General features: G+C 38.9%; 1 protein-coding gene across 5 annotated transcripts in view; it reads left to right on the top strand.

Moving 5' to 3' along the window:
• acoxl (acyl-CoA oxidase-like) overlaps positions 1-18,399 on the top strand; it is a 44,742-nt gene that overhangs the window by 17,871 nt on the left and 8,472 nt on the right. For 2 of the 5 annotated variants that reach the window (XM_027165764.2, XM_027165765.2), the window contains exons 13-17: positions 388-477; positions 6,625-6,734; positions 7,540-7,651; positions 7,866-7,953; positions 15,810-15,880. In XM_027165764.2, coding sequence (XP_027021565.1) covers positions 388-477; positions 6,625-6,734; positions 7,540-7,651; positions 7,866-7,953; positions 15,810-15,880 — 471 coding nt within the window. Of the gene's footprint in view, positions 1-387; positions 478-6,624; positions 6,735-7,539; positions 7,652-7,865; positions 7,954-15,793; positions 15,881-18,399 lie in introns of those variants that run through there. The other 3 variants (XM_027165767.2, XM_027165766.2, XM_047812155.1) reach the window with 3 other exon arrangements.

The following is an 18,399-nucleotide window of genomic DNA, read 5'->3' as shown; positions in this document are numbered from 1 at the left end:
AATTACCGTTCACGTTAATGTATATTAACACATTTCCATGAGAAGACACATCTATACGGCTTTGCACCGTGCACAGTGAACAGCAGGGGAAAACCACAAAACTGCACCCCCGTAGTGAATCGAACAGTGCACCATGCTTAAAAGTGCACCTTCTTCTTAACTCATACCCATTTGACATTTAAGTCTTCTGAGCTCTCACCACACAACATAAAAAAAAGGTGACAGAACCACAGAACTATTATCTGCATCGTTCCTTTTTTTTTTTTTTTTTAACATTTTGAGTGTGTTTAAAAGTAATAAAGTGAGAATATTAAAAACAACACACACACCAACACACACACAATAATTCTCATTAACATTCTCATTTTTGTCAATTCATTGCATCAGGGCTTCATGATGGAGAACAGGATCCCTTCTCTGAAGTGCGACTCGGACGTCTTTGTGACTTTTGAGGGCGACAACATGGTCATGCTCCAGGTAAGTTAGTGTCCTGTGAGGGAGGAAAAAAGCAACATCTCAACCTTCCTGAAATGTTTATTAACAAGCGCTGACTGAAAGGCTAAAAAGAGAAACGCTTGTATCACAAGGCTCACTTGGCAAACTCATTTTTGCTTTGGGTTATTTTTTGTTTTCTGCCTAATTTTTGTGATTGTCCAGCAACACACTATGGTTACTGTTGTTTGTTGACTCCTTTCAAGGAGAATTCCTTTAATTATTAGTAGGTTTTGTGTGTCAGTGAATACGCAGCACTGTATAGACTAATGTTGTGATGATAGGAGTGTTCTTGAATAACTTATCTGGTGTGTGTGTATGAGAGATTGTGTGTTTTTTTTTGTTTGTTTTTTTTTCCACCTTTTTCAAATGGTGAAATGTAATGAAATGCCCACCCACAGAAATGTTCAACTATAAGCTCTCTGTTCCCAGCTTGCCTGCAGACACACTAAACTTTTCTTCTGCAGTTTGATTACAGAATCCATGTCAATACTAAAATAGTCTTATTGCCCAAGCCGTGGCAAATTAACTCCTAAGCATGATCATATTAAGAGGGAGAGCCCCCTTTTCACTGATTTGATCAAAATGAAAAAAAAAAGGAAACCGTGAGCAGCAGATCAGTGCAGATGTTTCGAGAAGGAAATGGTGGAACACCAGTTATGAGGGGGTGTTTGCAGTGAAATACAGGGTTTAACCAAAACACGTTCATGGGAAGCCCCTTGAGTGGAAAATGCCTGCTGATCTGGTGTAACAAGTCACTCATATGATACGATATAATGTGTGTGTGATTACCATTCACAGCTGTAAAAAATGAGTCAGAAATAATCATTTATCGAATATTTCTAACTCACTGATTTGTTGTGTTGTGTTGTGTAGTTTCTCCTCAGTAGGAAATATTTCACCGATTACTTCACCATTATTTCACCAAGTAACAAAAATTGATTCAGTTTGAGAGCATCTTTCATCAATCGGATACCACCAAGTGCATATAAATCAGGACAAAAGCCAAAGCGTATTATTTCAATTCAATTAACTTTATTTGTATAGAACATTTAACAATTCACATTGTCTCAAACAGAAACAGAATAAAAAGCTTAACTTTAAAATTAAGTTACTATTTATCTCTTACATCTATCCCTAATGAGCAAGCTAAAGGTGACGGTGGCAAGGAAAAACTCCCCGAGAGGATATGAGGAAGAAACCTTGAAAGGAACCAGACTCATTAGGAAACCTAAAATATTACATATAGTATACAGAAAAATATTGAATGTGTCTTTGTGATACATGAATTCACTGCTTATACTTTATGTCTTAATGACAAGATTGAATGATGTAGAGTGAGTATTCAATTCATGTAATATTGATGTAAAACATTTATACTGCTAAACCCATGAGGATGGGATTTGGTAGATTAGTGGGTAAGGTGTCGGACTACCGATCAGAAGGTTGTGAGTTGGTCCAAGCTGCCACTGCTGGGCCCCTATGCAAGGCTCCTAACTCTCAATTGCTCAGTTGTATATAAAAATGAGATGACATTTAAGTCGCTCTGAAGAACAACCAGCTTATCTCTGATCAGAGAAACCCAGGGTTAGGGTTAGTGTTAGTATTATTTTATAGCTACAGCAACTCTGTGTATAATACACAGGTGCCTGAGCAGGCAGGGCTTTGTACACAAAATACAAGAATCTTGTGGTCTGTTTCGAGATTGTAAAGATTGTGGTTATGAGTTGAACGCGCATAAACTCAGCAAAAATTCATTATTAATAACTCCAGGTTTTCTTTGAGATCTGAGTTTTTTGTGTCAGTTGTGTGTCAGTGAGACAACATGCTGGAATTATTAAAGTAATAAAAACAATCCACACGTATAAACTTCACAATTTTAAGAGCTTGAAATATTGAGTATTGTCCAGGAACGTCTACAAATATCTGCAACATGTCAACTGTGTGTAAGTGAGACAACATGCTGGAATTATTAAAGGCAATGTCTGGGGTTGAGGGTTTATGTGTTGAAATTGAACTGGAAAACAAGCAAACTGGTTAACATTTAAGAGTGCTGACGGAAATAAAATATATTTAATCAGGATATTGTTGGTATTTTGTTGACATATTATTGTCAGACTTTTTTTTTCATTTAAAATAACATAAGTTAAATGCCTGGATAAAATACAACAGAATTATACCACTACGATAAAATTTGTAACGATAAAGTTTCCAGTGGCTTCTTTAACTGATTAAACACATGAAACCCACCCATGGACAAACTTGGCATATTGAGCATTGTCCAGGACTGTTTACAAATATCTCCAACGTGTCACAGTTGAAAAAAATAAATAAAAAAAATAAATAAAAAAATTTAAACTAATTTAAATTTAAAATTTTTTATTTATTTTATTTATTTATTTATTTATTTTGTAGTGAGTTAAGAGAAGGTAAACCTCTGTCTATACCTTCGACCAAGTAATTAATAGGACTTTTAATAATCAACACACACTAATTGCACTTCATACTAAAAACAGTCCACATGGACAAACTTGGCATATTGAGCATTGTCCAGGACTGTCTACAAATATCTCCAACGTGTCAACTGTGTGTCAGTAAGACAATATTCTATAATTATTTAAGGCAGCATTTGTGGTTTAGGGTAAAAAATTTTTAAATTGACCGTTTCCTCATCTCAGAAGCTGATTTCAGTTATGTGTGAGGATAGATAGATAGATAGATAGATAGATAGATAGATAGATAGATAGATAGATAGATAGATAGATAGATAGATAGATAGATAGATAACAGTACAGAAACTTGCTGCTGATACATTACTGTTACCTTGGAAAGCTTTATCAGGGTGCCAATAATATTGAAACAATCATTTAGGGGAAAAATATGCATTGAAAAAAAAACAATGCACCACTCAGCTACCCAAAAACATACAGGACCTGAACACACAGTTACATTAGAGTCCTTGTTTTACTAGAATGATGACTCAGTTCTGGAAACAGCAATAATTTACTGGAGGGAATCAAACCATTTCTATGCTGATCAAGATTCAACGCTCACAGTGGCTCAGTTCTTAGATGATCAGGAGTAGGTTTAACAGAAGAAGATAAAAAGCTAAGGAATTCCATCACTTCCAGGAAATGTTAACAGGAAATGCTCAGTGTTGTTATAGAAGTGGTGCAAATATACTTTGCCTGGAAGCTCCATTAACTGAACTGCAGAGATAATAATAGAGAGTTAATAAGCTCTTGTTGTAAATATGCCTTGATAAACTGATATTAATGACCTAAATATAGTCACTGAGATCTCAATTGAATTTAATTTGATGCAATTTATTTGTATAGCGCTTTTAACAAGTCACATTGTCTCAAAGCGGCTTTAGAGAAGTATAGAAAAAGAAGAGAAAAAAATATAAATATAATAATAAGAAGAAGATGAACATTAAGAATAGAAATATATAAATGAATGCATAGGTCTAAAGTTTAAACTTAATTTAAAAATATAAATCTAAAATACTGTATATCTCTAACATCTATCCCTAATGAGCAAGCCAGCGGCGATGGTGGCAAGGAAAAACTCCCTGAGATGATATGAGGAAGAAACCTTGAGAGGAACCAGACTCAGAAGGGAACCTCATCCTTATTTGTGTGACACTAGAGAGTAAATAATGTCTCTACAACAGTTTATAATAGTGCAGCCAAGAGCTCCTGAGGAACTAATGCATCAGTGCAAACCCATGGACCCAACACTAATTCCTTCCTGCCAAAGTCTTCATATGATTGCTGATAAAGTCCAGACCATACAGCTAACTGATGCAACATTGGTTCAAAGCAGGCATGACAGTCTCTGAGTCACTAACTGACCATGCAGATTAATCCCTGGTAGTGTGACCACCGGGTGAGGAGACTCCATACAGGGGTAGAACGTCAGAATTGACAAAGTCGAGATGATCAGACTAGGAACTCTGAACACTGGGAGCTCGGGAGAGAGAGAGAGAGACAGAGTGAGAGAGAGAGACAGAGTGAGAGAGAGAGAGATGGGAGATAATTGTTAGGTATGATTGCATATAATTTACAATGTTCATCACATGATTACAAAGTGCAGACAGGGACTCAAGCAGGACTAGCTATGACATCATAATTGAAAGGCTAGAGATAGAAGGTGACACAGACATGAGGGCTTCCTGGGATGTAAAGCATCCCACCACTCCACAGTCAGCAAACGTGAGTGACTTGCAAGGGTGGTAAGCTGACAGCATCCAGACATCCCAGTTTCCCAAACACTCCATGAACCGTCCAGATCTGCTCCTTTACCTAAGAAAAGCTATTCATAAAAAGCTAGACTAAACATATGTGTTTTTAGTCTGGACTTAAACACTGAGACTGTGTCTGATCTCCTCTTTAACCTGTGATGTTAATCATGCAAATTTTTTTGTTTGTGTTTGTGCCGATCTTCATCTACAGTTGCATTCCATTTTATTCAATGAATAAATATAGGAATAGAATGACCTGTACAAGCATATGGAAAAAAGTAAACAGTATATTGAAAGTAAAAATATATATGGAAATTTCATATATGACAAGGGATACGTGGCGGAACAGTAGGAATATTGTAAATAAAGTGCGGATGTGTGCAGTGGTGTGCCATTTATAGTGCAACATGCAATATAAAGCAATACGTGCTGTGCAGAAATCTGGCTGAGGTACAGTAGTGGGTGGGTGTTGTGCAGAAACTTCCAGAAGCTTTAGTTTAGTTACCTACAGTTGCCTCTTCTCCACTTCTACATGTAATGTTTACTATTTTAAAGCAGCAAAAAAAAAAAAAAACGTTTTTGTTTAGCTGAGTGGTGCATTTTTTTGTGTAAAAAAAAAAAAATGTATTTATTTATTTTTTAGTTTTCTATGCACATTTTTCCCTAAATGCTAGTCTCAAAATTATTGGCACCCCGATAAAGCTTTCTAAGGTAAGAATAACAGCAGCGAGTCTCTGTACAGTTAAAGCCTATCTAGTCTTGATTATTTAAAGTTCTTGGAATAACTTAGTCAGAGCAAGATGTAGATTTACCTTCTCTTGATTAACTACAAACAACATAATTCTTTGAAAGTAGGGTTTAAAGAATTGAAGAAAAACAAAGTTATGCTGTGTTTTAATGTTTATAATGTTAAAGAAGCCACTGGAAACTTTATCGTTACAGATTTTATCGTAGTGGTACTGTATAATAATAATATGTCACAACAAAATACCAACAATATCCTGATTAAATATATTTTATTTCCGTCAGCACTCTTAAATGTTAACCAGTTTGCTCATTTTCCAGTTCAATTTCAACACATAAACTCTCAACCACAGACATTGCCTTTAATAATTCCAGCATGTTGTCTCACTTACACACAGTTGACATGTTGTAGATATTTGTAGACGTTCCTGGACAATACTCAATATTTCAAGCTCTTAAAATTGTGAAGTTTATACGTGTAGATTGTTTTTATTACTTCTGGCAAATCTTTAATGTTGCTAGACCTTATTGTGCTCAATGGGATATTTTTCACTGGATTTTCAATTTTTATCTCATGAGATAATAATCTTGTCTGTGTTGAAAGTTCTTCAGTTTTCTCAATCCAAAGGAAAGAGATTTTTACCTTTTACTTTAAAAAAAGTCACAGTCATTTTGTGTATGGATATCTCAGGAGAGCATGTGTTATGCTGTTTGTTTAATTTTATGGAGGCACTTTCAGAGAGAGCGCCGGGGATTTTAGGTGACCTGATGGACAGAGAGTGATTAATAGATGTTTGTGTGTCCAATGATGTGACAAAGCTGAGAAAAGTTTAACTATATGCAAATATTTATGCGAGAGTGCACGTGATCCGAGGCAATGAACTCACACCGCTGAACCTTTACACTGCCAAATTTTATACACAAACACAAATTTGAATACAGAATGTTTTATTTTAGTGGCACAAACCTGATTTGGAATGCTATTCGCTCCACTCACTGATTAAGGTTGTTACTATGGCAACCAATAGCGGCAACGTTATAGCACAGCGACTAGAGACTGCAGCGATTAAAATCTCTGTGTGTTTGGGAATGTTTTGGCTTTTTAATGTTTTAGACATTTTTTTTTTGCCTTACATTTATAGGTGGTGGTTCGTGAACTTTTAAGTCAGTACTCCAAGCAGATTGGGAAAAGCCCGGTGTTTGGACTGATCAAAAACTGGGGCAGTTATGCCTCCGACAGCCTCAGGACAAGGTTCAAATTGTCTGCTTTAACTCTGCATTTCATGTGTTGTCAAAACTCAGCATCTGTAAAATGAACGTAATACATGAAGTTTGCTGTTGCTTTAAATTGGTGGTAGCTCTGTGGTTAAGGTGCTAGAGAATGGAAGGTCAATTAGCTGCTAATATTGAGCCGTTGAACAAGTCCTTTAATTTCTAATGTTCATGTATATGTTTTTAAGTCTGTTTGTATAAAGTCTACAGTATATTTTATTTTACATGAGATAAAAAGTAAACTGCAAAGGGTACAATGTTGTAGTCCCCCCAAAACTCTGGTGTAATCTCATAGTTACTTACCATATGTGCCTAGGTTAATCTGGAATAGATTGCATATCGTCTTAACAAGTTAAAACTCACATAAAATAAAGAGAAGTAATAATAATGAACAGAGATCTACCCTGTTCCTTGTGCTGGAACATAGAAAACTCAGAGATATATAGAAATGGAGTGGCTTTTGTTTTTCTAGTCATTGGTTAAAAAGACTGTTGTGGTGTTTTGCAAAGTATGATGAGTAGACAAGTGTGTTTATTAACAAGAAAAACTGAGTCATGTGTCTACAAATAAGTGTAAAGGGCTGACAAATAATGACAGTAAATAACTTCTCTTCTCTTACTCCTTCTTCTTATCGTCCTTCTTTTTCTCTTCTTCTCTACTCTTCTCTTCCGTTTCTCTTCTCTTTTCCATTTTTTTCTCTATTGCTTCTCCTCTTTTTTCTCTTTCTCTTCTCTTCTTTTCACTTCTTGTCTCTTCTCTTCTCTTCTCTTCTCTTCTCCTCTCAGTTTCCCTAGTCTCTTTCTAGATAATGTAGAAGACCTGAGCTTCCTGCTGAAAGCTTTAAGCTACAGAGAGAGGGTCTTACAGCGTAGCCTCGCTACACGCCTGTACACTAAGGTCAGTGTCACTGGGGCCCTCACAGGGAGAGGGAGAGAGAAATTGCTTCCTGTACATGTTTTTAGCTGTTATTTATTTTATGGTGGTGGTGGCGTGGCTGTTGAGAGGCATGTGTGATATCTACGATCTGCAATAATGCCTAGTTGCATAAGTAAATAATGAGTAATCTGATCATCCGGAGCCTCTGTAAGACTTGTGGCATCATCCTGAGCAGGTCACTAAGAACAAAGAAGAGTTTTTCAGTGCCTGGAACTCCTGCCTGCACCATGTGACTGGACTCGCCCTGGCACACATACACAGAGGTAATACTTCACACCAGAATTTATTGTAGGGCTTCATGGAGGTCACATTAATCACCTTCATGATTGTGTCCTGAACATCTGACATTAAGCACAGCCTTATCAGTTCCTCAGTGAACAACATTCTACTCCATTTCTAAACTTTTAACATAAAACTACTAACTCCATACAGCATACTGAAGGATTATTCATCGAATAAGAGCAGAACAGTTGTGCCTAGTCAAGGCCAGTTTGCAACAAATGCGTCTTTTAGTGGCTTTTCTTTTTGATTTGCAAGATGCAGTGTAAAAACCCACACGTTAAAAAAATAAGGATTAGTTATATTTGCATAATATATGGCATATCATTAATATCCATCATTTTCTCTTTACATGAGGTCAGATATTTTACTTTCTCACCTCTGCCCTATGTGTGTGTGTGTAAGTGTATGTGTGTGTTTGTGAGTGTGTGTATGTATTTATTTAAATGTGTGTTTGTGTGTGTGTATGTATGTATTTAAATGTGTGTTTGTGTGTGTGTATATATACACTGCTCAAAAAAATAAAGGGAACATTTAAACAACACATTGTAACTTCAAGTCAGTCACACTTCTGTGAAATCAAACTGCCCACTTAGGAAGCAACACTGATTGACAATGAATTTCACATGCTGTTGTGCAAATGGAATAGACAACAGGTGGAAATTATAGGCAATTAGCAAGACACCCCAATAAAGGAGTGGTTCTGCAGGTGGTGACCACAGACCACTTCAGTTCCTATGCTTTCTGGCTGATGTTTTGGTCGCTTTTGAATGCTGGCGGTGCTTTCACTCTAGTGGTAGCATGAGACGGAGTCTACAACCCACACAAGTGGCTCAGGTAGTGCAGCTCATCCAGCATGGCACATCAATGCGAGCTGTGGCAAGAAGGTTTGCTGTGTCTGTCAGCGTAGTGTCCAGAGCATGGAGGCACTACCAGGAGACAGGCCAGTACATCAGGAGACGCGGAGGAGGCCGTATGAGGGCAACAACCCAGCAGCCGCTACCTCTGCCTTTGTGCAAGGAGGAACAGGAGAAGCACTGCCAGAACCCTGCAAAATTACCTCCAGCAGGCCACAAATGTGTATGTGTCTGCTTAAACAGTCAGAAACAGACTCCATAAGGGTGGTATGAGGGCCCGACCTCCACAGGTGGGGGTTGTGCTTACAGCCCAACACCGGGCAGGACGTTTGCCATTTGCCAGAGAACACCAAGATTGGCTAATTCGCCACTGGTGCCCTGTGCTCTTCACAGATGAAAGCAGGTTTAAACTGAGCACATGTGACAGACGTGACAGAGTCTGGAGACGCCGTGGAGAACATTCTGCTCCCTGCAACATCCTCCAGCATGACCGGTTTGGCAGTGTGTCAGCAATGGTGTGGGGTGGCATTTCTATGGAGGGCCGCACAGCCCTCCATGTGCTCGCCAGAGGTAGCCTGACTGCCATGGACTGGCCTGCCCGTTCCCCAGACCTGAATCCAATTGAGCACATCTGGGACATCATGTCTCGCTCCATCCACCAACGCCATGTTGCACCACTGACTGTCCAGGAGTTAGTCCAGGTCTGGGAGGAGATCCCTCAGGAGACCATCCACCACCTCATCAGGAGCATGCCCAGGCGTTGTAGGGAGGTCATACAGGCACGTGGAGGCCACACACACTGAGGCCATACTAAGGATCATTTTTGAGTGTGACTCCAAATCCAGACCTCCATGGGTTTGATTTTCCACCAAATTTGATTTTCATTGATCATTGTGTGATTTTGTTGTCAGCACATTCAACTATGTAAAGAACAATTTAATAAGACTATTTAATTCATTCAGATCTAGGATGTATTGCTTAAGTGTTCCCTTTATTTTTTTGAGCAGTAGTGTGTGTGTATGTATACAGTGTATATATATATATATATATATATATATATATATATATATATATATATATATATATATATATACATATATGGGTGTGTGTGTGTGTGAATGTTTGTGTGTATATTTGTGTGTGTGTAATGATGAGTCAGCTAAATCTATGTGCAGATGGTTTTAATAAATTAAAAACAGTTTTAATAAATCCACAGACAGAGAAAGTAATCCAACTCGACGGGCAAAAGGGGAGCAACGGTAAACAGGCAATAAATAAAGAAATAGCAATCAAAAACAGATCAGGCAAACAATCCGACAAGGGCTGACAATCCGTGACAAAGCCAATAGCAAACATTGTCTTGGGGCTAGGCGGCCTGGGTGCGACTGGTGGAATTCTGTGATCAGAGAGGGATCTAGAATGTCATTGGAGTTTACCCACAACCATCTATCAGGTACTGCAGGTGACTCTCGTGTCCCTGGAGTTAAAGATTTTTTGGAACAGATATGCTTGTCCTCCTCTATCTCGATGGGCGGTGGCATTGGTAGAGTTTCAGTGTTGTCTGATTCCCTTAGGTGAGCTGGCTTGAGAAGGGAGGTATGGAACAATGGTGATATGCGGTAGCTATGGTTAGGTAGGATTTTTAGGTTGATTTTGTCTCAATACTTTTAACGGTCCGATAAATCTGTGGTTGAGCTTGCGCCATGTTGTTTTTAGGTGCAGATTTTTGTTGGAAAGCCAGACTAACTTGCCTGGCCGATATTGGAAGCCATCTTCTCTGATTGGCTTTTATTTGCTGATTATTTATTGCTCAATTCAGGGGTATGTGGGCGGTGTCCCAAACCTCCTGGATATGACTGAACCAATCATCAACCGCTGGGAATTCTGATGGTTCTAGGATACACTGGTGAGGCTCGTACCCATGAGTCAGTTAGCCTTCCCGTTAGACTGGGGGTGATAGCTGGAACGTTATGCTGACATTGACTCTTAATATTTTGCAGAAGGACTTCCAGACAAGAGATATGAACTTTGCTCCTCTGTCAGAGACAATGTCCTCTGGGATACCTGATTTGGCAGATTCCATGGTGGTGGGGAGGTTCTTTAGTGGGATCAACTTGGATGCCTTAGAAAAGGGATCTACAGCCAAGAGAATGGTCGTGAATCCTTGTGAGCTGGGGAGATCATTGACAAAATCTACTGTGATGTGGGGCCAGGGGCGATGAGGTACCTCCTCCTTCACATATAATTTATGCTGCTAGAGCCGCTGAAGGACCTGGCATACCTGAGTAATGTGGGTTTCCAGAGTGGGTGAGTAGATAAGAATGTAATCAATACTGTATAAACAATTATGCACTGATTCAGTAAGTCTCTTAGTATTTCTGTTACGAATGCCTGAAAGACAGCTGGCACGTTAGTTAAGCCATAAGCATTCCGCTTGAGTTGTTCCAGGGCTGGTGGGACTAGTGGTATGGGGAATGGGTATTTCACTGTACCCGGTAGTCAGTACAGGGCCTTAGACCACCCCCTTTTTTCTCCATGAAGAAGAAACCTGCTGCCACAAGGGAGGTTGAAGTCCTGATGAAGCCTGCTGTGAACGCCTCCTCAGTGTAGTCCTCCATAGCTTTCGTCTCTGGTCAGGACTGGGGTAGATTCCCCCCTTGAGTGGCACAGTGTTAGGGAGCAAATCAATGGCACGATCCCAGTGTCAATGGGTGGGTAACTGGGCAGAGTGTGTTATGCTGAATACCTCCATCAGGTCATTGTACATTGGTGCTATGTTCCTCTAGAGGTTAGCTTGAGGTCTGTCAATGGATGTGCTATGGCCTGGAAGACTCTGGGGCGTTTGAGGCAGTGGGTGACACAGTGCGGCGACAAGCCAATGAGTTTCTTGTTGCGCCAAGATATCTGTGGGTGATGTAACTGGAGCCATGAAAATCCTAGAATGATCTGGATAGCTGGAGATGAGGTGACACACAAAACAATGTCTTCAGCAGTGTTGTATAAAGTACTAGATATCAATACTTGAGTAAAAGTACAAGTATCGTACTAGAAAAAGACTTTGGTAGAAGTGAAATTTGCCTTTTAGAATATTACTCAAGTAAAAGTCTTAAAGTATCTGATATTTATTGTACTTAAGTATCAAAAGTCATTTTCTGATATTTAATGTACGTAAGTATTTGAAGTAAAAGTAAAAAGTAAAATTTCTGTGATTTTCGGTAGGTATAAGAGGCACTTCATCCGGTAGGAAGAATCTTTCATTCCAATGTACAGAAACATTTCTTGCAAATACGACCACGGGTGTATAACGTTATCTACTTCACCCTGTTCAACACTATCGTCGAGGTCGTCGTCTCTCTTTGCCCGGTTTCATGCGGCTCTTACGTTCATATCGAAGTTTGTATTTGTGTCTTTTTATTGTGTGTGTTTGCTTTACTTGAGTTCAATACGGTATTTTCATCAAACGTGTGGGATGAAAATACCTCAAAGTTTCCCAGTAGGAGCAAGATCATTTGAGTAAACAATTTGTGTCAAGTTCACTCTCAAAATGGCAGGGAAAAAAGGTGATGATCATGTGTGCCCATGTGTATGATGTCGCTCTTTGCGGGAACACAGTGTGTGGCTCTTGGTCTCTGACTGGTTGGCCACTGCAAAAAATCTGGCTCTTGGTCTTTGACTGGTTGGCCACCCCTGGTCTACGATAACGGGAGGTCCTTCAGTACGTCCATGGTGGTTTCAGTTGTGCTTCCGCCTACTTTTGGCAACATTATGCTGAAGTAGAGCGTGCGGAGCTGCGTAATGCAATCTACTGTAGGAGCAGTGATTCGCCAAACCTCCCCTATTGCAATCACACACATTTCTTCTGATTTTATTTTGTAGTAACGAGTAACAAAGATGCTTTGTTAAAATATAGCGGAGTAAAAGTATACATTTTATCTAGGAAATGTAGTGGAGTAAAAGTGAAAGTTGACATAAATTTAAATAGCGAAGTAAAGTACAGATACGTGAAATTTCTACTTAAGTACAGTAACGAAGTATTTGTACTCTGTTACATTACAACACTGGTCCTTACTTAGAAACTTCCAATTTGTAACGTGAGGGGAGGTGTGTGATAAGTGATAAGGCTGTCCCCAATGGGTTCACCGAGCACTGCCGTAATCCTCAGAGTAACGGGGGTGAGGGAGTTGTAATTTCTCTGCAAGCTTGTGTTGGGTCAAATTTACGGCGGATCCGGAATCTATCAGGGCTGAGACATGACAGGGAGGATTACCATTGTGAATAACTCCGATATCGCTAAAGAACGTTGACTAAGATTTGAGCTCACCTTAGTTCCACTTGGAGTGGGCTTCACTAGACAGGTTGCGCAACGATGAACTGCTCGTCCACAATCGAAGCAGAACTGAAGGCGTATACTGCACTGGCGCTCCTCTGGTGACTCTCTAGTCCAGTTGATCTGCATGGGTTCAGGCATTTTGTCACAGAAGTAGAGAAGTAGTCCTCAACCCAACAAGCAAGTTCAGCCTGGAGGTTGGGATTCAGGCCTTTTAAGAGCTGCGTCGTTTAATCTGCTTTGTGCTGCCAGCATGCAGAATTTCACCATATATTTGACTGCAGAGTCGGAGTCTTGACAGAGCCGTATAATTTTAACTGCCATGTGTACCAGGTCAAGCTCGGCCCATTCTAGTGCTTTCCCCCGTCATTAGTATCGGGTTTGTGTTTAAAGAATATTTCACGTTGCCTTAAAAAACCCTTACAACAGTCTGCAGAGCCATCAAACTTCTCTGGCAAGACCATGCGTAGCGGTCTAGGCTGAGGCATAGGTGGATTGCGCAGGGCCTGGAGGAGGTTCGCATTGGTATTCTGGAACACCGTGAGCTGCTCCTGGTAGGCGCTTGGCTTGCCTTGGTGCACTACAAGCCCCTGTAGCTGCGCTAGGTCCGCTGGATATGCTGGAGGCAAAGTATTCTGTAATGATTAGTTGGCAGAATTCATGTGCAGACGGTAACACAGTTTTAATAAATCCACCCAAATGAGGATGGGTTCCCTTCTGAGCCTTGTTCTTCTCAAGGTTTCTTCCTCATATCACCTCAGGGCATGGGCGTAAATTTCATTTAACAGCAGGGGGGACGCAATAAATATAAAATTTATCATGAGCAATTTTTGAAGGGGGACACAAATAATACAGTCTAATTGTACTTATAAAGACATGTCCCCACAGTGAAAAACTTTGCTTTTATCATTATTATTGTAGCATGGAGACTACAATCATTTTATTTATTTATTTATTTGTTTATTTATTTATTGGGGGGGGTCAATACAAATGCATCATTATGGTTATTTTCAAAGTTTTTCTCAGGTTCAATGACAAAGCAGATTTTTCTTCAAAACTATTTATTGCATTGTATGTGTTGTTTACAGTTAAGCCATCAGCATTCAATAAAATATAAACATGACTGTTATTGTGAAAAATATATATAAAATAAATAATAGCGTGTTAGTTACAGTGCACTATGCAACAAGCTATTGTAAACAAGCTAACGTTAACTAGATAAGTAAGATTTTAATTGCTAATATAGCAGATTCATGTAAAATTAAATCGGTAATCAACATTTCTGCTGCAACTAATTTATGAATGAGTCTGCATCAACTACATTAAAAAGAATCGCTTTATCTAAAGTGGATAAAATCCCCTACTTAATGGAGTTGAACATTAATTGAGCCGCAACCACACACCTGACTCGTGAGTAGGTGAGATGTACTGGGAAAGCAGGCAGTGGGTCAAACCACTGTGAGGAAGGGGAAGGGGAACTCAACTGTTTCTAAATGCAGTTTTTGGTTTTTGGTTTTTTTTTACTTACACAATTATTTAGGTATACATACATATATATTTCACAATAGAGAGTGCGATATTTTTTTAATAATTTTTTTGGGATTACACAAATCGCACACTGCACACACAAATCGCACACTGCACACACAAATCGCACACTGCACACACAAATCGCACACTGCACGCACAAATTGCACACTGCACACACAAATCGCACACTGCACGCACAAATCGCACACTGCACGCACAAATCGCACACTGCACGCACAAATCGCATGCTGCACGCACAAACCACACACATACACACAAACAATACACATACACTCTACACAATATGCACACACACTGTACACGCAAACCGCACACCGCACATGCAAACTGCAAACATACACTGCACAAGCACACTTTACACATACACTGCATGCATAAAACGGACACCGCACATGCAAACTGCACACAGGCACCACACACACACTGCACACACAGACCGCACATGCACACTGCACACATACACTGCATACTGCACACACACACACACCACACACACACTGCACACATACACTATACATTGCACAAGTACACTGCAAATAATGTGTGCCATTTCATTCTGTTTGTGAACATGCTGTACTGTGTGTGTGTGTGTGTGTGTGTGTGTGTGTGTGTGTGTGTGTGTGTGTGTGTGTGTGTGTGTGTGTGTGTGTGTGTTCTAAAATACATTTCAGTTCAATGTTAACCAAAGAGCTATACAAAGCTGATATCCCCCATACCAAATTTCCATTCTCTCATCTTCCTCCCACACACACACACACACATACACACACACAAGAACATGAATCTCATCTGACAGATGTTACAGATAGACGGCTTATTCTGGTGCCACAAAATCAACTCCTATTACACAGGTTTAAGATTTAAGAGCATATATTTGTTGAACAGAGAATGTTTTAGAAATATACACATTATTCTCGGTTATATTCTACACAACAAATGGTTTTAAAGTGCTAATGTGTTGTAAATTAGCTGTTCTTAGTCAAAAAGGTATGTTTAATAAGTTGTGCAGGAAACATGACATCCTTTGGTTTGTTTTTTTATTTTTGATTTTTTCACCCTTCACATTGTAACCACCTCGTGTTCATACAGTTTAATTTCCATCTAGTGACTCTGGAGCAGTTTGCACTGGCAGTGCAGGACTGCCAAGTGAACGAAGACCAAGCTTTGTTAAAGCAGGTATGTGTGAAAACAAAACAACAAAAAGAGGTTTCCATTTATCTGTTCACGATATCTCGCGCCACTCTATTCGTCTTCTGACATGAGTCTATGGAAAGTTCTCAGAAGTGCCACAAACAACTTTCTCATGCCCACAATTGACAGCTCAGGCTTCTGTCATTTGAGTTTTTTGAGAAGTGGAACAAAAATTTCAGAGAACCACTGTTGACCAGACAAAAAAAAAACAAAAATATTTTTTTTGTCTTTGCAGTGATGAAGGAACAAAGGTCTCGATTCTGTTGTCTGTATCGTCTCTGGCAATTTCTCTACGCTGCTGTACTGTATTGGCATTACAAAAGTTTACACATCTTATTTACCACAACACTGCATGCTGAAATACACACACACCCCTCACCCTGTATGCAGAACTCGAGTCAAATTACAAAGCTTTTATTGCTATTTCAACCAAATATCAACCAGATAAAACATTTGTCTATTACCATGATGCTACAGAAAATACAGAACTATGGGAGACAACACAGTACAGCGTACTACATAAAGTGCAAGACAGACTGTACTATACTATATAATACTATACAATATTATATGGTACTATAATACAATACAATACAATACTATACTATATAATAGTGTTCACAGTGTAACACTGACCATTAAACAGTTCTGTAGTGAGGAACATGCAGTAATTAAAATGTTATGAATGTAAACATAAAGGACAGATACTGTAGCTCTAGATCGTAGCAGCATAAAAACGTCACGTGTAAGAAAAGCAAAGGAAGTGCAGAAAAGTTGCATCGTGTGTGTGTGTCCAGTGTGACCCCCTTTAAGAGTCATCAGAATCATTTCAATGAAATGACGATTTGTCCAAAAGTCAAATTTAATTTTTATAAAAGATTATCAAATAATTTTTTTTTTTTAATAATAAGTACAAAAGAATGCTGCTTGCATAAGTACTTCCCTTTAAGAGCAATAATTGTCGGTACCTTTTTGGTAATTTTTTATTGTAGTTTTTCTGACACACGTCCAACACATAAAGAAGTACAGCCATATACCTCCAAGGTTCCACTCAAGCTTAAGAGAAAAGGGTCTTGGGTTTTTTGCTGTCTAGCTAGCACTTAGCAATAGCATTATCAGTCATTTCCGTGATTACTGGAAGTGTTTAATTCTTAAATTAAAATGTTAGTAAAATGGAAACTTTTTGGTCAATTATTGTTCATTTTTGTCTCTACCATTGTAAAACTAGGGCTACGACCAAAACAGATTTGTATGAATTTGTATTTTTTTCTCTTCACAGTGAATCACCTTGCTTGCTTGAACTCGAGTAAATTTAGTCTGTCTAAAGTTTACCAGGAAAATCAGCTTGCTAGCAGACCTAGATGAACTACAAGCTAAGTGCTTAAAGTTTAAAAAAAATAATAATAAATTATTGATTTATTTGCTGTAACACTACATAAAAAAAAGTTGTTAAATCTGGTCGATGAAATCTGGAGCATGGTTACATAAAAATGTTTAAACACTAATGTACGAATTAAACAATACTAATACTTTGATTAAAGTCAGTTGTGTAGCTTAGCAGTATAAGCTCATAGCGCCACACTGGATCTATAAAAGAAAATTACACACATCAGTGTCAAGACATTAAAGCTAGCTAGCAAGAGAAACTTACCTAGCTAGTTACTTTCTGCTAAAAATCACTGGCACAATTTGAAGTTTAAAATTCAGAAGCATGATGATTAATGAGACATATTGTGTGCTAAAGTGATGTTGGATCTCAAGCTGCCAACATTTTACCTTCATGTGCATCTTATGAAATGAAACGCTGAACGATTCACATCCACAAGCAACAACAACAGACAAATGAGGAAGAGGATTCAGAAATCCGCTATGTTTCACACTCTGAAATTCTACTTAAAGTCAGCATTCAGCCCTGGAATAATTTCACTGCTGTAGAGTTCAGGACATGTAGCTTAGTGGACTGATATGGTGCACAGTAGTGACGGATACTGACTAGTGACTCCAATTCCCAGACGGATTGATGATAGACACAATACAGACATCATAATATATTATTGTTAATAACTCAAATTTTTTCTCCCTGCTCTTTAAATACTGTAATGTTTATCACTTTTGTGGCTATGTTAACATGACAATTATGAAGTTCAGATGTTGTCTGCCTCCTTCAAAGTTCAGGGTTTCACATTTTTTAATAAATGTAAAAAATGCATCATAAGCCACAAACACAAATAGTTCTGAAACCTTCTTACTTGATGTGGAAAAAGGGTGGGTGGAGGCTTGTCCTTTTCAGTCCAGTCTTGTGAAACTGTTCTTGTGGTTCAAACTCTATAGAATTGGCTCGTGACCGGCTTCTGGTACTCAACTGCGCTCTCAGTTTCATTTTTGCGATGCCTTATTCTGTATTTAGCGAAACCCCAGAAAAGGTTAATGCTTAATGCTCTTGTGGCTTATGCCGGGCTCATGTCTGAGGAAGAGCAACATTATGCACAGTTACTGTGAGAAAG

The sequence above is a fragment of the Tachysurus fulvidraco genome, chromosome 4 (assembly GCF_022655615.1).
Source record: "Tachysurus fulvidraco isolate hzauxx_2018 chromosome 4, HZAU_PFXX_2.0, whole genome shotgun sequence".
NCBI classification, from domain to species: Eukaryota; Metazoa; Chordata; class Actinopteri; order Siluriformes; family Bagridae; genus Tachysurus; species Tachysurus fulvidraco.
Note: the sequence above shows the minus strand (reverse complement) of the source record. Positions and strands in the feature narration are given on the sequence as shown.